General features: G+C 48.0%; 1 protein-coding gene and 1 pseudogene across 1 annotated transcript in view; both read left to right on the top strand.

The window, feature by feature from the left end:
- The window catches only part of LOC134574876 (zinc finger protein 724-like), a 45,417-nt gene extending 43,438 nt beyond the window's left edge, over positions 1 to 1,979 (top strand). The window contains exon 8 of the mRNA XM_063433924.1: positions 50 to 1,979. Coding sequence (XP_063289994.1) covers positions 50 to 1,698 — 1,649 coding nt within the window. The 3' untranslated portion in view covers positions 1,699 to 1,979. The remainder of the gene's footprint in view (positions 1 to 49) is intronic.
- The window catches only part of LOC134575164 (zinc finger protein 23-like), a 97,869-nt pseudogene that overhangs the window by 26,001 nt on the left and 46,743 nt on the right, over positions 1 to 25,125 (top strand).

The raw sequence follows: 25,125 nt of genomic DNA, 5'->3' as shown, positions 1-25,125 counted from the left end.
TTCATAAAAAGAATTGTCAACAATTAATGTATTTTCTTTCTTCCCATAGCTCAACCTGTAACTGCTGGATTTCACACTGATGCTGCTTTGCTCGGTTTTGTATCCAAATACAAGCTAGGTAAATTCAATATTGGAGGAAAATCTCAGCAAATTAACCAACAAAAAGACAGAGAGACTAAATCTGTGACACACACGTTGAATGAATCTTTGTCACATGAAGACGGGAATGCCACAGACCTGTCTACATCTGCAGACCATCCACAGACAGAATATCCATCTACTCATATTAAGGAGGAACCAGCCTCATGTGAAGAAGGAAATCTCACTGACATTTCTACACCCACCGAACAGACCGAATATACATCTACTCATATTAAGGAGGAGTCTGCTTCGTGGGAAGAAGGGAATATCATAGATCATAACATTTCTGCACTCTCAGAACATACAAAAATAAAAAATCAGTCGACTCATATCAAGGAGGAACGTTGGGAAGAAGTCAATCTTTATACACACACAGTGTATCCACAGACAGAATATCGATCCATTTTTGTGAAGGAGGAATCTGTGCATGATGGAAATCCTGCAGGTCGCAATATACAAAGTTATACCAACTCACAAATAACTTCTAACATATCCTCAGTTGAACCTGACAGAAATGTTAACGTTTCCCAAAATCGACACAACACCGAGGCTCTATTTAAATGTTCTAAGTGTTCAAAGTGTTTTCTTAGTGACTCAGAGTTTGTGAAACATCAGTCAGTTCACAAAGAAAGCAATATGACTTCTCCCAAAATGGGAAAAGTATTTTTTTCGGAGTCTGACCTTGTTACGCGTGAGAGAGATCACAGAGGCATTGAACCATTTTCATGTTCTGAATGTGGAGCAAATTTTAATAATGTAACACATCTTGTTATACACCATAGGATTCACACAGGAGAGCAACCCTACTCTTGTTCTGAATGTGGAAAACATTTTACTGAAAAGGCCAGTCTTATTGCTCACCAAATGATTCACACAGGAGAGAGACCATTTAAATGCACTGAATGTGGGAAAAGTTTTACTCGAGCCACACATCTTGCTTCACATAAGTGGGTTCATGCTGTAGAAAAGCCATTTAAATGCAATGAATGTGGAAAATGTTTTACACTAAAACATGATCTTATCACTCATCAGAGAAATCACACTGGAGAAAAACCATTTAAATGCAATGAGTGTGGGAAATGTTTTACGCGTGCCAAAATTCTCGCTTTACATGTACGAATACACACAGGAGAAAAACCATTTCAATGCAATGAATGTGGTAAATATTTTACTCGAGCTTCAAATCTTGCGGCACATAAACGGATTCACACAGGAGAAAAACCATATAAATGTGCTGAGTGTGGGAAAGGTTTCACCCAAGCCTCAAGTCTTGCTACACATAAAAGGATTCACACAGGAGAAAAACCATACAAATGCGCTGACTGTGGAAAAGGTTTTACTCAGGCTTCAAGTCTTACTTTACATGAAAGGATTCACACCGGAGAAAAACCATTTAAATGCACAGACTGTGGGAAAAGTTTTACCCGGGCCACAAATCTTGTTGCACATAAGCGGATTCACACAGGAGAGAAACCATTTGAATGCACTGAATGTGGGAAATGTTTTAACCAAGCCTCAAGTCTTGCGTCACATAAAAAGCTTCATACAGGAGACTAGTATTAATGTATTTGATTTTGGAATTCACTGTTTTGGAATTAAGATATTTATTTTTGCAGTCATTTTGTTGATGAGAAACAGAATTTATCCTCATGGCTAGCAAAACCAATCACTACGTTTCAGAAAGTCAATGCTTGGACTTCATTTCAGGCATGAGAGAGCCAGTCTTAAGTAATTAATCTGGATACTGCTCTACAAATCATTTTACTTATATTAAACTGACAAGAATTCCTATAGATTATAAATCATACTCTTGTGGCAGATATGGAAAACAATGTACACACAAGACAATTTTCTTTTTGTTTATTAATATGTCAAAGCCAAGTGCAATCCAAAGGAAAAAAGCATACGCATGAACTGAGACACTGAACAAAAGTAAACACATTGTTAACATGGTTTTATTATGAGTTGCTAAGACAGCCTTAATATTTATATCAACAAATAGATTGAGAATCCACTTATTCTTTTTATTATTATTATTTATATAGCGCCATCACATTCCGCAGCACTGTACAATGGGTGGACTAACAGACATGTAATTTAAACCAGACATTTGGACGTACAGGAACAGAGAGGTGGAGGGACCTGCTCAATGAACTTACATTCTAGAGGGAGTGGGGTATAGTGACACAAAGGGTAAAAGTAGGTTGTTAGAAATGTATTCGCTGAGGGCTTAGTAGGTAATTTTTGACAGTTGCAGGAGAGGAGTCATGGGGGGGAGGGGGTGGGGGATGAAAACCTGCTAACAGTTAATTGATATGCTTTCTTGAGTTTTCAATGAGTTTTTGAATGAGTGGAGACTGGGTGAAAGTCTTATGGAGAAGGGAGTTCCACAGAAGAGGTGCAGCCCTGGAGAAATCTTGGAGGCGAGCATTAGAGGTGGGCGTACGGACAGAGGATATACGTAGGTCTTTGGCAGAGCGTAGAGGCCTTGACGGGACATACTTGTGTATTAGGGAGGATTGGTAGGTTGGAGCAGCATTATGTAGGGACTTGTAAGCGAGCACCAGAATTTTAAATTGAGCCCTATAACTGGAAGCCAATGCAGGGACTGACAGAGGGGGGGGAGGCGTGGAAGGTGCGAGCGGACAGGAAAATGAGCCTTGCCGCCGCATTCATTATAGATTGCAGAGGTGCAATCTGGGAACACATAAGACCACTGAGAAGGGTATTGCAGTAGTAAAGGCGAGAGAGAACAAGAGCATGGACCAGCACCTTAGCTGCATCTGGGGTTAAATAGGGGCGAATGCGTGCTATGTTTTTGAGATGGAAGCGACAGGATTTGGCGATTGATTGGACATGAGGGCTGAAGGAGAGGTTGGAGTAAAAAAAAAAAACCCAGGCAGCGAGCCTTCAAAGTAGAGGTGATGGTAGCGCCGTTGACGTGGAGGGAGACCGACACGGGAGTAGTAACATTTGAGGGAGGAAAGACCAGAAGTTCTGTTTTGGACAGGTTGAGTTTAAGGAAGTAAGCAGCCATACAGTTGGAAATCGAAGAGAGGCAGTCAGAGACACGAGTCAAGATGGGCGAAGAGAGATCAGGAAAGAACAGGTAGATTTGCTCGTCATCCGCATTGAAATGATAATGGAAGCCAAAGGAACTGATGAGTTTACCCAGGGAGGCAGTATAGATAGAGAACAGTAGGGGACCGAGGACAGAACCTTGGGGGATGCCAACAGAGAGTGGTTGGGGGGAAGAGGCAGAGTCAGAGAAAGAAACTCTGAAAGAGCACTGGGAGAGGTAGGAGGAGCACCAGGAGAGAGCAGTATCCTGTAGACCAAAATTACGGAGAATGCGAAGAAGCTGTTGATGATCAACCATTTCAAAGGCAGCAGAAAGATCAAGGAGAATTAGGATAGAGTAATGGCCGCGAGATTTAGCAACAATTAAATCGTTGGGTACTTTGGTCACTGCCGTTTTCGACAGAATGACCAGCACAGAATCCAGACTGAAGGGCGTCAAGCAGAGAGTTGGATTCGAGAAAGTCAGTCAGTCTGATGTACACAACTCTCTCGAGGATCTTGGAGGCAAATGGCCATAGTGAGATAGGGCGGTAGTTGGATGGAGAGTTTGGGTCAAGGCTGTGCTTTTTCAGGATCGGGGGTTACAGTTGCATGTTTAAAGGATGAGGGAAATGTGCCTGAGGAAAGGGAGAGATTGAAAATTTTTGTGAGAGGAAGAGCAAGAGAGGGAGACAAAGTGCGGACGAGATACGAGGGAATAGGATCTAGGGAACAGGTGGTGGGGCGGGAGCACCTGAGCAGAGCAGAAACCTCCTCTGAGTGTAGAATGGTGGAGGCAGTGGGGTTGGGTGATGTATTGGTAGAAATAGAAACCATTAGGAAACAAATTAGCTTGCTGTGAGATTTAAGGGGTTTATTTAGTTGGACAATGAACACCAGCACGTCACATTTTCCAAATACGTGAACAGTATTCTCTATTAAGATTTGAAATGATTTGCACTGTCTGAAAGCAATTGCATACTTTACCTGCTTAACATATTCAGTCCTTGAAAAAATTATAAATTTTATAACATGACAGGAGGCTTCATATTTGCATAACCTTCTTTACTAAAATCTCCAGCAGCATAGAAACAGAACAACCAATCAGAAAAAGTTACTGTAACGGCTACCCAGTGAGAGAGAGGGTATCAGCCGTTGTAGACGTCCTTTTTGGGGCAGGCTGCTGTGGAGAAGTAGAGCTGGTGTAATCCCATCCACGATATCCAGAGAGAGAGGCAGGTTCAGCTGTAAACAGGAGCAGAATAATATTCCCAAATAATCCCCTTCCAAGAACGAGACGAGGCTACGTTTTGAAGGGTCAAGATGAACTGAGGACTGGAACACCCAGCCTGCTTTTTATTAGAAACAGATACATACAGGACACTCCCAGGGGGAGGATGAAAACAACCAATAATACAGATGGTAACACCCCCACGTCTCCTCCCCTCAGATAACTACATAACATAATTAAAATGTCCACATTTTTCCACAAGTTCTGGATGTACCCCAAAAACAGGGGGTACAGCTTTAAATCCGGTAGCGCTGGATAGCTCTCCTTCAGGGGGACAATATATCCAAAAATCAACCCATTCGGATGTATAGTTCGGGAGATACAACGTTCCAAAGTTTTGACCGACCGCACAGACCAACTAGCCGAAATTAGTTCCATGAGTTTTGGCCTTGCGGTCGGTCTCCGTTCGCACGGTAAAAAGGTACGAAAATCTTGCCATCCATTCGAATCGCGGGGTTCGCTGGAATCCCCATAGATGATTGAGTATAACTACCGAATGGTGGGACGTTCGGTAGTTTCCGTACGAACTTATGGAGGTCTGGAGGACTCAGCGGTTTTCGCCTGTTTGCGTATCCGTTTTCAGTTCCATGCGGTTACAGGCAAACACCGCTGTTCGCACACAAGATGGCCGCGAACACGTGCAAAGTCCCGAAATGGCGGCCACCTATATATTACACACGAAATTCGCACGGAACCAGACGAACAGAGGAATGAAACGAATGGATGTGTAAGTTGTAATTCCCTTGTTTGCTTCACATCCACCAGAGGTTGGTAGGGATCTGTTACAGTTACGATGCCCATAAAAGGCCCTGTCTATGACATCACTTCCTCTTGCTTTGCTGCTCCAGCCTACACAGGTCAGTATTTTGCCTCTCCTGAATAGCCTAATTTTACACTGATTATCTATGAATTTCCTTGTCTTTTAATCTTACCTTAGTTACCCCTGGCTCTCCTATACCTGTCCCTTCTCATTTTTTCCACGATTTCTCCTCTAGTCCCCTTGTATTCTCAGTAATTTGCAGGTTGCATTTCTCCCCTATTACGGTCCGCGGGCGTCACCACTGCCCGTGCCGCGTCTGCTTCGCGGACCTGCCTTTGTACTGCTTGTCGGCGTTTGTTGGGACTGTGTGGGGACGGGTGGAGGGAGGCCGGGACGGTGTTGGTTTTCCTTCGCGCTACGGAACCTCGACGAGCGAGTCCGTTGCACACCCTTGCGCAAGCGGCGGCCATCTTGGATCTCGCGGCTCGCGAGATCCAAGACGGCCATTTTCCCTGCTCGCTCTGCAGATCGGGAATCACCCGATCTGCACGTTCAGCACTAAATAATTTCCCCACAGGACGGTTACCCTCTGTTTTAAGCTGCATCTACCATATATTGGTTTAAACTGCATGGCAATCCCCATCACATTTTCCTCTCAGGAGTGCCCTCACTGGATCAAACAGCTCACGTTTTACACTGAACTGTCAGCTTCACACATATAATTTATTTTCCATTCCACTTGCTGGATATATGGGGCATGCAAAGCATTAAAGGAGACTGAGTGTATTAATATACCCTGCACAGGGACATATATATATTTACTGTACCTAATGTTCACTTTTAACGTGGGTGTCCTCTGGGTATTTTTTCATGGCACACCACCTGGGGTGACCCCCCAGATATGCATGCAATGTCGGTCACAGACCAATAACTATAACGTGGGTATCCTTTGGGTTACCACGGCACACCACCTGGGGTGACCCCCCAGCCACAGGCACGAGGGTCTTACGACATTTTACAAGTATATTTTCTGATTGCTAATGAACCGTGTGTTGCGGTTGCCTCCAGGCTGGCTGGAAGTTGGACCGTAGAAAAGGATGCTCCTAGCGATCACCAAAGGACCATCAGCACAGTAAACACCATAACTACTGCATAGCCACCATAAGTACTGCAGACTCCACAAACCACCGCTGCTGGGCTGGTATCTTGCCGTCTGCTCTGCGCCCTGGACCTACAACCAGGCTCCAGGGTCCAGTGGGTGATCTCTCTTCCTTCTGCAGAGCGAAGCAGGATCAGGAACAAGAGCTCTTACCAGAACTCAGTAGCAAAGGGAGTATGAAGAGCATAGCAATCCCTGTAGTGATTATGAGCTGTTCCCTACAAACATGAGTCAAGGCTGCAAGTTAGAGGGTCAAGTCATTCTGTTTATTGGCACCAAAATAATCTTCTTTTATGCAGGATCCCCTTAGATAGAACCACCCACAGGGTGTTACAAAACAACCAATAACACACGTACATTACAGAAAACACTCCCAGCAATTACACACAAAATCCTCCCCTCTGCCTGTGATATAATTATGTTACACAATGGTTTAACATAATTATCACAGATAAAATACAAACATACTTAAAATACAAACATATCCAAAAATCAGACAATTCCATCCAGTGCACAAAACAAATATAAATGGTATGACTAAATAGTGACAAAAGTGGATTGCTCTAAAACACCCGTGTAGGATCCCCTATACCAACACTGTAATATACATACAAAACAAGCACAATGGATGGAGCAATACTAGTCCTCTCTTCTCAATGGAAGTTCTGTGGAGACAGAGGGGTATACACAATAGTGCAGATGGCTATTCACAAATAAAAATAGGCAATAGATGGAAACACTCACAAAATTAGAGCCAATTGAACCTGGCTCTGGTGTCACTGGCTTCAGGATCTTTTAGGGGTGATCCAAATCCCTCTGTGGGTGTTCTGGATATCCAAGGATGATTTCGTATTCCACCATAAACTGAAGGGATTCAACTTGATTGAAAATAAAATACAATTTATTGGTACATTTAAAAATAAAATATAACTTTGGAAAGATAAGTTAAAGATAATAGCCAAAACGAGTTTCGCCCCTGTGGCTTCCTCAGTTGGCTGTAGCCATCTGCACTATTGTGTATACCCCTCTGTCTCCACAGAACTTCCATTGAGAAGAGAGGACTAGTATTGCTCCATCCATTGTGCTTGTTTTGTATGTAATTCCCTCCAGTGGTTTAAAAGTTAGGTCGAAATACTTTGTGGACAACTGAAGCATGGCTTTCCAGCCCAAACCAGTTCCACGGAGTCCTCTATCCTGGAGATAATTGGCTTAACTGGGTGTGGTAAGCCAGCTATCTCCAGGTACAGAAAATATCTCCATTCACAACAACAGCAAAAATACACAAAAATACATAACTCCTATCATACTGAACAGAACCCCCACATTCAGCCTATCCCCAGATAGCTTGGATCTGAGCGCTCAATATATCCAAACAGCGCTCAGATCCCACAAATACAGTCAAATCGCCATACACACTAGGTCCATAGTCATGGGGCAGAAGGCTGGCAATTAGGCTTCTCCATAACACAGGGAAGCAGGGCAATTTGTCAAATAAAATAACAGTTACAAATGGCAGTTTGTAACACCGTGCATACAGCTCTGGCGTACAACTGTGGTGAACCCAACTCACCACTTCCATTGACACCATACTGTGCCAGACTAATCTACTACAGGTGACCACCAAACTTAGGCACCAAAATTCATACACTCAAAACTCTTATATAAGCAATTCAGCTTATCTAGGCGACCCCCAGTTGTACCAGGAGTCTGGCATTTTATATACTAACCCTTTTCCACTACCCTCACTGACTCTCACTATCGCCCAAATGGACGACAGAATCGAGTCATGGAAGACACTCAAACCAGCCAAGTAGCGGCCTCGGTAGAAAAATCTCTATTGCGGGCTCTACCCCAAAGCTAGGGCGACACAAGCCCCTCAGAATTGATGGAAGCCTCAGGCTCCAAAGTCTCCAAAGCAAAATGACAATGGAAGGGCTCCAGCCCCTCTTCCACTAAAATCAAGGGCAAGACACCCGTTAAACGGATCAAGTGTACGGAACACTGGGAACCCAAATCCCGTCCACTACAATCTTCCGATGAGGAAGACTATTATGCACCACGCACCTTGGGAGTGGTAGATGAATGGCACGAGGACGGATCACCATCAGAGGAGGAAGAGTGGCAGGACCTACCCCCCCACCTCCTCGAGGTACGTCAGAGAGGCCTTACTCGGCGACAGCGACCGAGACAGAGAGAGCCCCAGTGGCACCAGCGCCGGAATGACAGAAGGAATGTTCATAACTGAACAAGGGATCCCACTCTTTGATCCCCGCAACATCCGACACCCACGCTCTTCAGAGTGGAGCCTCACGGAACATCTGACACGGTTCGTGCACTATTGACTGCGCAAACCTCTGGAAAAAGAGGTACGCGCCCGCCCCAAGGCCGAATGTCCTAGGCCACTGCAACCAGACAAAGTATCACTTACGCCCGCGTTCGACAACACAGTAGTGATCTTTATGTCACGCTCGGGACGAGACCCTCGAAAGGGTGAGGAGAAAGGCATGAAGGCGGCACAAGACAAAGTATTGGACTTGCTCGGCCCCATCACCAAGGTGCTCTTTTTTGGCAATCTAGCACTCAGTCACGGTTCACAACGCGACCCTAACATCAAAAGAGAGTGGGCTCAGCAATCGATATGTCTTCTGGGCAATGCATTGTGCACCGAGAGACGCAAGTCGGCGCTGATCCGCATAGATAACAAGCTCCTGGATCTAGGAGCAAAGGAATTCGTCCCAAAAGCACAATGACTGCTATTTGGCGACACTTTCATTGCGGAGCTCAAGAAACATGTGAATCTATTCACCACCTTGAATAAAGCCCAAACCTCACTAAAGCAAGTTTTCTGCTCCCCCACTGGAAGAGGTGTTTGTGGGAGGGCTGGTCGGCAGCGGAACCGAGCCACCAGCCGCTTTTGGACGACAGGTTCCAGATTGTACCTGCAGTCTTCAAACTTCTTCCCATCTACAACACAGAGGCCCTCAGCATACAGAGGTGCAGATAGGGCCAGAGGCTTCAGAGGTCGAAGACGCGGCCGTTTCTCTAATGGTGAGTACACCTACATACCTAACTGTCGCCAATTTTGTAGCAGGCAGCCTGTCTCTTTTCTTACAGAATTGGGAGTTGATTACCAAACACGCCTGGGTTCTGCAGACGGTACAAGGTTATGTCATAGAGTTTTATTCACAGCCTGTTCAAATCGCCCCTCCACCTCCAATACACATGTCGGCGGAACAGGAACGCCTGGTGGATGAGGAGATCCACGCACTCTTCAAGAAAGGCGCGATACAATACGCACCAGGAGAGGGAGGCTTCCTAAGCAATATCTTCCTGGTCAAGAAGAAAACAGGTGACTACAGACCAGTTACCAACCTACGGCAGTTGAACTCCCACTTAATATACAGACATTTCAAGATGGAAGGAATCCATCTTCTACAGGACCTCCTCATCGAGAACGACTGGTTTACGCTCCTGGACCTCAAGGACGCATACCTGTCGGTACCGATGGCCGTATACTGCCGGCGCTTTCTCCGTTTCCGGTGGAGAGGACAAATATGCCAGTTTACATGTCTGCCATTCAGCCTCAGTTCGGCTCCGTGGTGCTTCACGAAGCTGCTGAAGCCAGTGATGGCACACGTCCAAACCTTTGGCATACGATGTCTTGTGTACCTGGACAATTTGCTAATCTTTTGCGAATCCGCTACCAGACTGCGATTGCAGACGAAATTTGTGGTTCACTTTCTGGAATCTTTGGGTTTCGTGGTGAACAGACAAAAATCGTCTCTCTCTCCCTCCCAGTCGGTCCAATTCCTCGGCTTTGACATCGATTCGAAGGACTGCGTTCTACGTTTACCTTCAGCAAAGATAGTCTCCATACGGATGGAAATCAGATGGGTACTAAAGATGGATACGATCCCTCTCAGAATGCTCGCCCGGATTGTGGGACTCCTCTCCTCCTCCATACAAGCGATATTCCCGGGCCCACTACACTACAGGGCCATGCAACGACTGAAGGCGAGAAATCTACGCACCGGTCATTCATAGGACCACTGGATCCCACTGTCTTCAGAAGTGAGAACGGAACTTCAATGGTGGTTACTTCACATGGCGATCTTTGGCTCTTCCCTGGACTTCATCGTGGAGTCGGACGCCAGCCAGTGGGGCTGGGGCGCCCACTGCGCGGATGCCTCCACAGGAGGCCCATGGCAAGGGGAGGAGACCGACCTGCACATCAACTGCCTGGAACTGATCGCAGGGTCCTTCGCAGCCTGGCCAAAGACAAGTCGAACTGCTGCATCCTGCTCCGCATGGACAATATCTCGGTCGGTACAGTACATCAACCACCTGGGCGGAGCCAGGTCACGGGCTCTGAAAGAAGCCACGAAGGACATTTACAGATTTTGCCTATCGCGGAACATCACGCTACAGGCAGAATACCTACTGGGAATCTCCAATCTGACGGCGGACTGGTTCTCGCACCACTGGCGAGACAACAGCGACTGGCAACTCAACAAAGAGATATTCCAGGAACTAAGACGGTGGAAAGACCCACTACTACTAGATCTGTTCGCCTCCAGGACCAATCACCAACTACCGAGATACAGTTGGCTCCCGGATCCGAAATGCCAAGCAGCGGACGCATTTCTGCAAACTTAGCCCAACCAAGGGGCATATGCATTCCCACCGTCCCACTGTATACACGCACCCACAGGCTATCGCTCCTTCTCATAACACCTCTCTGGCAGAGTCAACCATGGTTTCCGGATCTTCTGGAAATGTCTCACGAAGCCCCACTACTATTACCAACATTCCCTCTACTGCTGACAGGACCTCGAGGGGAAGCTCACACCCTCGTCCTGGAAGGGCAGCTGGACCTAGTGGCCTGGACGATTTCATGGGATCCTGGTCAGTCCACAGCCTATCACAATCGGCTAAAGACCTCCTATGGGACTCATGGGCTCCCGGCACCAGAAAATGCTATATTTCCACTTGGTCAGCCTGGTGTAATTGGTGTTTGGAAAGGGACTCCGATCCTTATACTGCGCCTGTCCCACTAATCCTTAACTACCTGTCTCATCTGTTCTCATTGGGTCGATCATATCGATCCCTCAACGTGATCTACTATGTGTAGTCAGGGCACTGATGATATATACCGAAATCTCAGCTCCCCTTTGAACTACTTAGACGAGTCAGCTTCTGATTTCATACGTAAAGCCTCACGGACCAGTGTCTACGACGACACTGGCTAGATGGGTCCGCTGGCTATTATCGTTAGCTGGCGTTGAATCTTGCTTTGGGGCGTACTCGGTCAGAGGTGCGGTCACCTCACGGCAGGTGCCTTCCTAGCCGATATTATGCTTTGCGCGGATTGGACGCGCAAGAGTACATTTAGGACATTTTATTTTCGTCAAACATCTCATGCTTCCTTCACATTGGTTAATTCTAAGCTTTAAAAATGCAAATATGAAGCCTCCTGTCATGTTATAAAATTGAAGATTATATTAGCTTTAGTGTACTTATAATCTTAATTTAATAATGACAGGAGGCGAATATTTCCCACCCTATTGGGCCCCTCCCATATCATAAATCAAGTTAAATAGAATACATCCTTTATGTTCAGGAAGACCTGTATCAGTATATATTGTGATATGGTTAAATAACTTAGACATGTACCTGTAGAATGTTGTTTAGTTAAATAACATAATTCTAGAATTGGTCAGCTCATGCATTCAATGTTATGTCATGTTCATAATGTTTATTATATGCGGGCAACTTGCCACATCAGAGACCTTTCACCTTTTTACTTTTTCTTTCAGTGTGAATGTCTTATCGTCAAGACAAAGATTCACCTCCCATGTCTCTACATCAAGGATCTACTTGGGATTGGAACTCTACTGTTATATTGAACTGTTGGAATTTATGATTACGTTACATATGTTTATCTGTTGGTTTTCGCTTCAAAGAAAGAGGAAGTGATGTCATAGACAGGGCCTTTTATGGGCATCCTAACTTTTTCTGTTTCTATGCTGCTGGAGATTTCAGTAAAGAAAGTTATGCAAATATTTGCCTCCTGTCATTATTAAAATTAAGATTATTAGTACACTAAAGCTAATATAATCTTCAATTTATAACACTGACCCATGAATTATAGTGGCTCTGTCAGTTCTGAGAATTTCCTATCAATACCTTTATGAAATACTCATGCTGACTGCATTGGATATTCATTGAAACGCCAATGTCATCTAAAGATACCTTAAAGGGACTCTATAGGCACCCAAACAACGTTAGCTTAAAGAAGCCGTTTTGGTGTATAGATTATGTCTCTGCCATTTAGGAGTTGGATAATTTTGCTTATGCAGCCCTAGTCACACCTACCTGTATGTCACTTGCAGAGTCTTCCTAAACACTAATTGTAAAGAGATCTAATGCTTAAACTTCCTTTATTGCACAGTCTGTTTAATTTAGAATTTCTGGTCTCCTGCTCTGTTAATAGTCGTCTTGACCCTGTCAGAGTCTCCTGTTCATTTTTAAAGTTTAATTCACAGAGCAAGTTACCGTTTGACTGAAAATTAAACCATTTTTTATGCAGGATGTGCGATTCAAAGCTAGGGAAGGTGTTACTAGTGCTGCACAAACAAAAATGAGTTTACTCCTAAATGGCAGAGAACGGACCAGTGAGCCTGCTGGGCATGATATATACACTTAAACGTCTTCATTGAGCTAACGTTGTTTTAATGTCTGTAGTATCCCTTTATGAAAAAGTAGGGGCTACTGCGTATTAAGGGCAAGCCTGAGCTCAACAAAAAGTGGAACGCCACCGTCAACCTTTGTCCAACCCCAGCTGCCGTCACAAGTAACGGCCGTGTGATTTGGGCATCATCTTCCTCATCACGAAATGTAATCTGTGGAGGGTCTCGCAGGAACATCTATAGACTTCAGTGTTGTGCTTTCTTGTATGCCCGACACTGCCACAGTTCCTTACAGAAGTTACAGGATCCAAAGTCTGGAGGAAGAAAATGGCGGTGGCTGCGAGGAACCACTTAAGGCAAGTAAATCTACCTTCCTCTGCACCCAACGGCCTCTGGGCCCTAATTGGAGGCTTTTAGCAAAATATGCGAAGACCCCAATAGTGCCATCCACTTTAACTAGGCCGAATGATGTATACCTTTATTATGTGCCCCCGGACAGTGTATGCAGGATATTCTGTGCTCCCAGACAGTGTATGCTGGATAGTATGTGCTCCCAGACATTGTATGCAGGATAGTATGTGCTCCCAGACAGTGTATGCAGGATAGTATGTGCTCCCAGATAGTGTATGCAGGCTATTATGTGCTCCCGGGCAGTGTATGCAGGGTATTATTTGCTCCCCGGCAGTGTATGCAGGATATGATGTGCTCCCGGGCAGTGTATGCAGGATATTATGTGCTCCCGGGCAGTGTATGCAGGATATTATGTGCATCCGGACAGTGTATGCAGGATATTATGTGCACCCGGACAGTGTATGCAGGATATTATGTGCACCCGGACAGTGTATGCAGGATAGTATGTGCCCCCGGACAGTGTATGCAGGATAGTATGTGCTCCCGGACAGTGTATGCAGGATAGTATGTGCTCCCGGACAGTGTATGCAGGATATTATGTGCACCCGGACAGTATATGCAGGATATTATGTGCACCCGGGCAGTGTATGCAGGATAGTATGTGCTCCCGGGCAGTGTATGCAGGATATCGTGTGCTCCCGGACAGTGTATGCAGGATATTGTGTGCACCCGGGCAGTGTATGCAGGATATTGTGTGCTCACGGACAGTGTATGCAGGATATTGTGTGCTCACGGACAGTGTATGCAGGATATCGTGTGCTCACGGACAGTGTATGCAGGATATCGTGTGCTCACGGACAGTGTATGCAGGATATCGTGTGCTCCCGGACAGTGTATGCAGGATATCGTGTGCTCCCGGACAGTGTATGCAGGATATCGTGTGCTCACGGACAGTGTATGCAGGATAGTATGTGCTCCCGGGCAGTGTATGCAGGATAGTATGTGCTCCCGGACAGTGTATGCTGGATAGTATGTGCTCCCGGACAGTGTATGCAGGATAGTATGTGCTCCCGGACAGTGTATGCAGGATAGTATGTGCTCCCGGACAGTGTATGCAGGATATCGTGTGCTCCCGGACAGTGTATGCAGGATATCGTGTGCTCACGGACAGTGTATGCAGGATATTGTGTGCTCACGGACAGTGTATGCAGGATATTGTGTGCTCACGGACAGTGTATGCAGGATATTGTGTGCTCCCGGACAGTGTATGCAGGATAGTATGTGCTCCCGGGCAGTGTATGCAGGATAGTATGTGCTCCCGGATAGTGTATGCAGGCTATTATGTGCTCCCGGACAGTGTATGCAGGGTATTATTTGCTCCCCGGCAGTGTATGCAGGATATGATGTGCTCCCGGGCAGTGTATGCAGGATATGATGTGCTCCCGGGCAGTGTATGCAGGGTATTATTTGCTCCCCGGCAGTGTATGCAGGATATGATGTGCTCCCGGGCAGTGTATGCAGGATATTATGTGCTCCCGGGCAGTGTATGCAGGATATTATGTGCATCCGGACAGTGTATGCAGGATATTATGTGCATCCGGACAGTGTATGCAGGATATTATGTGCACCCGGACAGTGTATGCAGGATAGTATGTGCCCCCGGACAGTGTATGCAGGATAGTATGTGCTCCCGGACAGTGTATGCAGGATAGTATGTGCTCCCGGACAGTGTATGCAGGATATTATGTGCACCCGGACAGTGTATGCAGGATATTGTGTGCACCCGGGCAGTGTATGCAGGATATTGTGTGCTCACGGACAGTGTATGCAGGATATTGTGTGCTCACGGACAGTGTATGCAGGATATCGTGTGCTCACGGACAGTGTATGCAGGATATCGTGTGCTCACGGACAGTGTATGCAGGATATCGTGTGCTCACGGACAGTGTATGCAGGATATCGTGTGCTCCCGGACAGTGTATGCAGGATATCGTGTGCTCACGGACAGTGTATGCAGGATAGTATGTGCTCCCGGGCAGTGTATGCAGGATAGTATGTGCTCCCGGACAGTGTATGCAGGATAGTATGTGCTCCCGGACAGTGTATGCAGGATAGTATGTGCTCCCGGACAGTGTATGCTGGATAGTATGTGCTCCCGGACAGTGTATGCAGGATAGTATGTGCTCCCGGACAGTGTATGCAGGATATCGTGTGCTCCCGGACAGTGTATGCAGGATATCGTGTGCTCACGGACAGTGTATGCAGGATATTGTGTGCTCACGGACAGTGTATGCAGGATATTGTGTGCTCACGGACAGTGTATGCAGGATATTGTGTGCTCACGGACAGTGTATGCAGGATATTGTGTGCTCACGGACAGTGTATGCAGGATATTGTGTGCTCCCGGACAGTGTATGCAGGATAGTATGTGCTCCCGGACAGTGTATGCAGGATAGTATGTGCTCCCGGACAGTGTATGCAGGATAGTATGTGCTCCCGGACAGTGTATGCAGGATAGTATGTGCTCCCGGACAGTATGCAGGATAGTATGTGCTCCCGGACAGTGTATGCTGGATAGTATGTGCTCCCGGACAGTGTATGCAGGATAGTATGTGCTCCCGGACAGTGTATGCAGGATAGTATGTGCTCCCGGACAGTGTATGCAGGATATCGTGTGCTCCCGGACAGTGTATGCAGGATATCGTGTGCTCACGGACAGTGTATGCAGGATATCGTGTGCTCACGGACAGTGTATGCAGGATAGTATGTGCTCCCGGGCAGTGTATGCAGGATAGTATGTGCTCCCGGGCAGTGTATGCAGGATAGTATGTGCTCCCGGACAGTGTATGCAGGATAGTATGTGCTCCCGGACAGTGTATGCAGGATAGTATGTGCTCCCGGACAGTGTATGCTGGATAGTATGTGCTCCCGGACAGTGTATGCAGGATAGTATGTGCTCCCGGACAGTGTATGCAGGATAGTATGTGCTCCCGGACAGTGTATGCAGGATATCGTGTGCTCCCGGACAGTGTATGCAGGATATCGTGTGCTCATGGACAGTGTATGCAGGATATCGTGTGCTCCCGGGCAGTGTATGCAGGATAGTATGTGCTCCGGGACAGTGTATGCAGGATAGTATGTGCTCCCGGACAATGTATGCAGGATAGTATGTGCTCCCGGACAGTGTATGCAGGATAGTATGTGCTCCCGGACAGTGTATGCAGGATAGTATGTGCTCCCGGACAGTGTATGCAGGATAGTATGTGCTCCCGGACAGTGTATGCAGGATAGTATGTGCTCCCGGACAGTGTATGCAGGATAGTATGTGCTCCCGGACAGTGTATGCAGGATAGTATGTGCTCCCGGACAGTGTATGCAGGATAGTATGTGCTCCCGGACAGTGTATGCAGGATAGTATGTGCTCCCGGACAGTGTATGCAGGATAGTATGTGCTCCCGGACAGTGTATGCAGGATAGTATGTGCTCCCGGACAGTGTATGCAGGATATTATGTGCTCCCGGACAGTGTATGCAGGTTATTATGTGCTCCCGGACAGTGTATGCAGGATAGTATGTGCTCCCGGACAGTGTATGCAGGATAGTATGTGCTCCTGGACAGTGTATGCAGGATAGTATGTGCTCCCGGACAGTGAATGCATCATCCATCTTCTCAAAGTACCACAACCAGTATCATCATGTATGGGTTGGTTACAGTACTAAATGGCTGCTCAAACCCTTTCTGAGTGGTCTGCAGGCCCAATGCCAGCTTGCTATACCACTTCTATATTGGCAATATCAATTGTGGGTTAAGGAGGGTATGAGAGGCAGTGAATTGAAAAGGCTGTAGGTTGGGGAGGCTGTTGGGGATGAGAGGCTGTTGAGCAGGCTGAGGGTTGGGGAGGCTGTGGATTGAGGAGGCTGTGAGTTGATGAGGATGTGAGTTGATGAGGATGTGGATTGTGGAGGCTGAGAGTACAGGAGGCTGTGAATGGGTGAGGCTGTGCTGTGAAGGGTGTGGGTGTAGGACCCTGTGAATTGTGGAGGCTAAGAATTGAGGAGGCTGTGAGTTGGGGATGCTGTAAATTAAGGAAGCTGTAGGCAGGGGATACTGTGAATTGAGGAGACTGTGTTTTTGAGGGTGTGGGTTGGGGAGGCTGTGAATTGAAGAGGCTGTGTGTTGGGGTGGCCATTGGGTTAAGCAGGCTGTGGGCTGGAGAATCTGTGGGGGTGGGGGGCTTGAATTGAGGTGGCTGAAGGTTGAGGAGGCTGTGGGTTTTGGGAGCTGAAGGTTGCAGGAAGCTGTGGGTTGGTGGTTGTAGCGGAGAGCCGATCTTGCACAGCTATTCTCCACTAGAGATCCCAGTGAGGCTCAGGAACAAGGTGATGATCAGTCCACAGGCAAGGTTTCTAGCAGGTAGAGTAATACAGCAATATCCCCATCGCAATCCCAATAACTGGACGACACACAGTTTCAGGAGTAGAACTGACAAGCTTTATTTCACAGTTCCTTATAAAGCCCTCTCCCATGCAAGGGAGGAGGTTCTATCACTTAAGACATTATCCAATCTACAAGCAGTAACCTCCCACAGATCTCCTCCCCTCCTCTAGCATCATAATCCCCTTAGCAGGTACATAGTTTTCCCCGAGTTTTGGATGTACCCTAAATACTTGGGGTACATCCACAAATCTAATATCCCCAGATAGCTCTATTCTGGGGGACCAACATACTTTAAAATCAGCCCATTCGGATAAAGCGTTCGGGAGTTATGGGACTTTGAAGTTTGGACCGACCGCAGAGGTAAAGTATCCGAAAACAGTTCCATGCATTTTGGCCCTGCGGTCGGTCATAAACAGGCGAATACAAATGGGTGAAATATTGCTGTTAAGTGGCCTGACGGGGAGTCGGATGAATCCCCTAGTTCGTGGGGTTCTTCCTACCGAACGGCGGGCCGTTCGGTAGTTTCCCCACAAAGTATTAGGAGTCTGGAGGTCTCAGCGGTGGTTGCCTAGTCAAGTGTCCGATTTCGGTTCCAGACACTCGACGGCAAAACACCGCTGTTCGGCAGTTTAAGATGGCCGCCGCCACGTGTTCGTATCCCGAATGGCGGCCACCCAGAGGACAAAGACCACACTGCACGAATAGGTAATTACCCGTTTGCAACATTGTTGCAAACGGTAATTGAAGGCACACTTTACACAGGGTGGTCTGGTTGTTCGGTAGTTTCATTCCCTTGTTTTATATGAATGATTCTACCGAACAACTAGAGGAATACAGTTCTTTACATACATTCAACTGTCCATATAACCGGATACCATGATTTCTATACATGTTCACACACATTAAACCAGCAATATGACCAAATACAATTATTCTCATACATGTTGTGGGACAGCCCGGTACCAATCCGCTACACTGCTCCCCCTTGCCCACAAGCCGGCATACACAGTCTGATCCAACACGGATCGGCTTGGGGATGTCCGGGGGCTCACGGATCATTTCTCTAAGTCAGTTTGTCTTGACAACCCGTCAGCATTTCCATTCTGCTTACCCGGCCGGTACTGGATATTAAAGTCAAAAGGCTGTAGCGCCAAACTCCAGCGCAGCAGCCTGGCGTTGTCCCCAGCCACCCGGTTCAGCCAGACTAACGGGTTGTGATCCGTGAGCAAGGAAAAGGGCTGTCCATATAAATAGGGCTGCAGTTTCTTTAGGGCCCACACCACAGCCAGGCACTCCTTTTCGATGGCGGCGTAGCTTACTTCTCGAGGTAACAGTTTGCGACTGATGTAAGCCACTGGATGTTCTCCGCCATCGGCCCCGACTTGACTCAGTACTGCCCCCAATCCAAACATAGAAGCGTCTGTGTGAACAAGAAAACGTTTAGTTGGATTGGGAGCTGCCAAGACAGGGGCATTTATCAGTGCATTTTTCAATTGTTGGAATGCCTGCTCACACTCCGGGGTCCAGTTTACTTGGCGGGGAAGGTTCTTACGGGTCAGGTCAGTGAGGGGTTTGGCCAGGGCGCTATAATTGGGAACAAACTTCCTGTAATACCCCGCTGTCCCTAGAAATGCTAAAACTTGGGTCTTAGTCCTAGGGGTGGGCCACTGGGCTACAGCCTCTACTTTGGCGGGCTCGGGTTTCTGTTTACCGCACCCTACTCTATGTCCCAGGTACTGTACCTCAGCCATTCCGATACTACACTTGGCCGGCTTCAAGGTCAAACCTGCTTCCCTTATCCTATCTAGCACAGCTCCTATGTGAGCTAAATGTTCCTGCCACGTATCGCTAAAAATAGCAATATCGTCCAGGTATGCACAGGTATAGTCCTGCAATCCATCCAGGAGTCGATCCACCATCCTTTGGAAGGTGGCTGGGGCGTTTTTCATCCCAAATGGCATGACTTTAAACTGGTACAAGCCAAATGGGGTGACAAAGGCCGACTTCGGGATGGCGTCTGGGGCCAGGGGGATTTGCCAATAACCTTTACACAAGTCAATAGTGGTGAGGTATTGGCCCCTGGCCATTCTGTCCAGTAACTCGTCTATCTGGGGCATCGGATAGGCGTCGGATACAGTCTTCTCGTTCAATCTCCTATAGTCCACGCAGAAGCGGGTCGTACCGTCTCGCTTTGGTACGAGGACTACAGGAGATGCCCAAGGACTGTCTGAGGGTTCAATCACCCCCAGTTGGAGCATCTCGTCGATCTCCTTACGCATGTTTGCCCGTACCGCTTCTGGGATGCGGTAGGGCGTCTGGCGCATGGGTAGTTGCCCTGGGGCCTCGACCCGGTGAGTTGCCAGAGGCGTGTATCCAGGTACATTAGAGAACGTGTCGCGTTTCTCTTCTAATAGTTGCTGTACCTCGATCCGCTCCTGTGGGCTCAGCCGATCTCCCAGCGTGACCTCCCCTAAATCTCCGGACAACTGCCCATCCCCCAGCAAATCGGGGAGGGGTAAGCTGTCAAACTCTTCCGTGTTAGGGGCACAGATGGTGGTTACCTCCTCAGTACGCTCGTGGTAGGGTTTCAGCATGTTCACATGGAGCATGCGTCGCCCCCCAGTCCCTGTGCAGGGGCCGATAATATAGGTGGTATCACATCTTTGCTCCACCACCTTATATGGGCCCTGCCAGGCGGCCTGTAACTTATCATGTCGGACAGGTTTTAAAATTAGTACTTTCTGCCCGACCTGAAAGCTACGGTCCCTGTCTCCCCGATCATACCATGTGCGCTGGCGGGTCTGGGCCTCCTGAAGGTTTTCCCTCACCGTCTTGGTCAGCGCTTCTAGGCGGTCCCGAAAGGCCAACACATATGGTATGATGGGAGTGCCATCTGTGCTCCGGTCTCCCTCCCAATGCTCTCTAATAAGATCTAATGGGCCTCGGACCCTCCTCCCAAACAATAATTCAAACGGGGAGAACCCTGTGGATTCCTGCGGCACCTCCCGGTATGCGAATAGGAGATGCGGCAGGAATCGTTCCCAGTCCTTGTGGGTCTCTGCGAAGGTTCGGAGCATCTGCTTCAAGGTACCATTGAATCGTTCGCAGAGCCCGTTCGTCTGGGGGTGGTAAGGGGCACTGATAATAGGCTTAATGCCACAGATCCTCCAGAGGTGTTGGGTGAATTCTGCGGTAAACTGGGTACCCTGATCCGAGATAATCTCCCTGGGTAATCCCATCCGGGAGAATATCCGCATGAGGGCATCCGCGACCGTCTCAGCGTGGATGTTGGTCAGAGCCACTGCCTCTGGATACCTGGTGGCATAATCTACTACCGTTAAAATATACCGTTTTCCTGACGGGCTAGCTTTATTGAGGGGGCCTATCAGATCCACCGCTATTCGGCTAAAAGGTTCCTCTATTATGGGTAAGGGGTGAAGTTTAGCCTTCCTGCGATCTCCCCTTTTTCCCACTCTCTGGCAGGTATCGCAAGTCGTGCAATATCTGCGTACTTCCTGGCTAATCCCTGGCCAGAAGAAACTCTGGGTTAGTCTGTACCTGGTGCGACTAACCCCTAGATGTCCGGATAGCGGAATATCATGCGCTATCCGGAGTAATTCAGCCCGGTACCGCTGCGGTACCACTAATTGTCTCCTCGCTATCGGGTCTGACCCCGTAATCTGTTTGCTTGTTTCCCTGTACAAAAGTTGTTTATCCCAGATAAACCTCTCTCCCTCCGCCCCGGGGGAACCCGTGACAACCTTGTCCCTATACACCTGAAGCGTGGGGTCTGTTGCAACTTCAGCTACAAATTCATTAGGTGGAGCCCAGGGGACACATTCTAGAGGGGGGGTAGGGTTGCTTACCTGGACCTCCGGCAGTGTGTTGTGGTCCTGGGTGCGGGCCTGTTGTCGGGTGACTACAGGGTTGACCTCCCCTGTGGTGGGCGACTGGGGCTCAAAAGCAGAAGTGAGCCTCCCCAGATCGTTCCCCAATAAAACCTCCGCCGGTAAATGAGGCATCAATCCCACCTCCACTTCCCCTGCCCCCGCTCCCCAATGTAAATGTACCCTTGCTGTAGGTAGCCGGTACACTGCTCCCCCAGCTACCCGGACGGCAACAGTTTTGTTCAGTTTTGCCTGATCTGAAATCAGGTGGCTCTGTACCAAAGTGATGGTGGCTCCCGAATCTCGTAATCCCCGGACTGCTGTACCATTCAGATATACCGTCTGTCGATGGTGCCGTAGATTATCCACATTGGCCTGGACAGGATCTGCCTCGTGCAGTACCTCCCATTGTTCCACAGTGGTAATGGGGACTGCGGAACCATACGGGGTGGTAACTAGGTCCTGGTAGTGGTGGGCTGCGGCCGCCCTGGGTGGAGGTGGGCCTGGACGAATCCAGGTGGAACGGTCCCGTAGCTGTGGGCATTCCCTTTTATAATGTCCCCACTTCTGGCAGTGATAACAGGGGCCAGCGGTGGGTTGTCGGAACCGGGGCTGTGCAGCGGGTGGTGGTGGTGGTGGTAGTGGTCTCGGTGGAGCTGGGGTGTAGGTGGTTCCCCCGAATGTTTTAAAGGTTGCTTTTGGAGCTGCAGGTTTTTGTGGCCTGCGTGCATCCAGGTAGTCATCCGCTTTTCTAGCAGCCTCGGTGAGGGAAGTAGGGTTTCTGTCCCTTACCCATTCCTGGACCTCACTGGTTACTCCCTCATAGAACTGCTCCATCAGCAACATCTGTATTACATCCTCCATAGAACGTGCCTTGCTAGCTTGCACCCACCCGAGTGCTGCCCCCTGTAATCGGCATGCCCACTCTGCGTGCGAGTCCTTCTCTGCTTTCTTTAGATCCCGGAACCTCCGCCGGTATGCCTCGGGTGTTATAGCATACCTGGCGAGTATAATTTCTTTTACTTTACTGTAATTCCTTATTTCGTCATTAGGTACAGTCCGATATGCCTCTGCTGCCCTCCCGGTTAACCTTCCGGCCAAAATAGGTACCCAGTCCTCTGCGTTAATTTTATGCAGTGCACACAGTCTCTCAAAGTCTTGCAGGAAAGCGTCTATATCTTCCTCTGCCTCCACATATGTTTTAAAAGCCTGGTACGGTATTTTAGGCTTACCTTCCTGTGGCACATTAATTGCAGAGCTTTGTTCTGGTGCCTGTGTCCTTAGGATGAATTCTTGTACCTCGGCCATTGTCCTGGTAACAATTTCTGCTGGGGGGTTTTCCCCATAAAGGGATAGCCTGAACTGAACCTGCCTCTGGAATTCCGATCCTTGTGGTGTTCCTCCCGGCTCCCTCTGTGCCGGAACTGAATCGCCCTCCATTCTGTACTCTGCCATGAGTTCTGTAACAAGTACTGCTTTCTTCTTATTGCTGGCTTGTATACCCCTTGCCTCTAGGAGGTCCTTTAGCGTGGAGCGTTTTAGCGCAGAAAAATCAATCTCCATCCGTACTCCATTTACGCTTGTTCCTCTGTGAGTTTGGATCCCAGCGCTGCCAACCAATGTAGCGGAGAGCCGATCTTGCACAGCTATTCTCCACTAGAGATCCCAGTGAGGCTCAGGAACAAGGTGATGATCAGTCCACAGGCAAGGTTTCTAGCAGGTAGAGTAATACAGCAATATCCCCATCGCAATCCCAATAACTGGACGACACACAGTTTCAGGAGTAGAACTGACAAGCTTTATTTCACAGTTCCTTATAAAGCCCTCTCCCATGCAAGGGAGGAGGTTCTATCACTTAAGACATTATCCAATCTACAAGCAGTAACCTCCCACAGATCTCCTCCCCTCCTCTAGCATCATAATCCCCTTAGCAGGTACATAGTTTTCCCCGAGTTTTGGATGTACCCTAAATACTTGGGGTACATCCACAAATCTAATATCCCCAGATAGCTCTATTCTGGGGGACCAACATACTTTAAAATCAGCCCATTCGGATAAAGCGTTCGGGAGTTATGGGACTTTGAAGTTTGGACCGACCGCAGAGGTAAAGTATCCGAAAACAGTTCCATGCATTTTGGCCCTGCGGTCGGTCATAAACAGGCGAATACAAATGGGTGAAATATTGCTGTTAAGTGGCCTGACGGGGAGTCGGATGAATCCCCTAGTTCGTGGGGTTCTTCCTACCGAACGGCGGGCCGTTCGGTAGTTTCCCCACAAAGTATTAGGAGTCTGGAGGTCTCAGCGGTGGTTGCCTAGTCAAGTGTCCGATTTCGGTTCCAGACACTCGACGGCAAAACACCGCTGTTCGGCAGTTTAAGATGGCCGCCGCCACGTGTTCGTATCCCGAATGGCGGCCACCCAGAGGACAAAGACCACACTGCACGAATAGGTAATTACCCGTTTGCAACATTGTTGCAAACGGTAATTGAAGGCACACTTTACACAGGGTGGTCTGGTTGTTCGGTAGTTTCATTCCCTTGTTTTATATGAATGATTCTACCGAACAACTAGAGGAATACAGTTCTTTACATACATTCAACTGTCCATATAACCGGATACCATGATTTCTATACATGTTCACACACATTAAACCAGCAATATGACCAAATACAATTATTCTCATACATGTTGTGGGACAGCCCGGTACCAATCCGCTACAGTGGTGGCTATGGATTAAGGGAGCTGTGGGTTGGGGAGGCTGTGGGCTAAGGAGATTGTGGGCGTGAGAGGCTGTATGTTGAGCAGGCTGAGGGCTGGAGAGGCTGTGGGTTGAGGAGGGTGGGGGGCTTGAATTGAGGTGGCTGCAGGTTGTGGGATGAGGGAGTGAAGTGGAGAAGCTGTGGTTTGGGGAGGCTGCGAGTTAAGGAGATTGTGGGTGTGAGAGGCTGTATGTTGAGCAGGCTGAGGGCTGGAGAACCTGTGGGTTATGGGGGCTTTGGGTTGTAAACGCTATTAGTTCAGGAGGCTGTGAGTTGATTGTGAAAGCGGTGGGTTAAGGAGGCTGTGGATTGAGGAGGTTGTGGGTTAAGAAAGCTGTGAATTGGGGAGGCTTTGAGTTCAGGCGGCTGTATTTTGGAGAGTGTGAATTGGGGAGACTGGGTTCAGGAGGCTGTGGAGAGAGTGGGTTAAGGAGGCTGTGAGTTCAGGAGACTGTGGGTTTAGAGGCTGTGGCTTGTGGTGGTTGTAGAGGCTGTGGGTTGAGAAGGCTGTGAGTTCAGGAGCCTGTGGGTTGGGGGGGGCTGTGGATTGTGGAGACTGTGGGTTTAGAGGTTGTGTGTTGGATAGGCTGT

Source organism: Pelobates fuscus, chromosome 10 (assembly GCF_036172605.1).
Source record: "Pelobates fuscus isolate aPelFus1 chromosome 10, aPelFus1.pri, whole genome shotgun sequence".
NCBI classification, from domain to species: Eukaryota; Metazoa; Chordata; class Amphibia; order Anura; family Pelobatidae; genus Pelobates; species Pelobates fuscus.
Note: the sequence above shows the minus strand (reverse complement) of the source record. Positions and strands in the feature narration are given on the sequence as shown.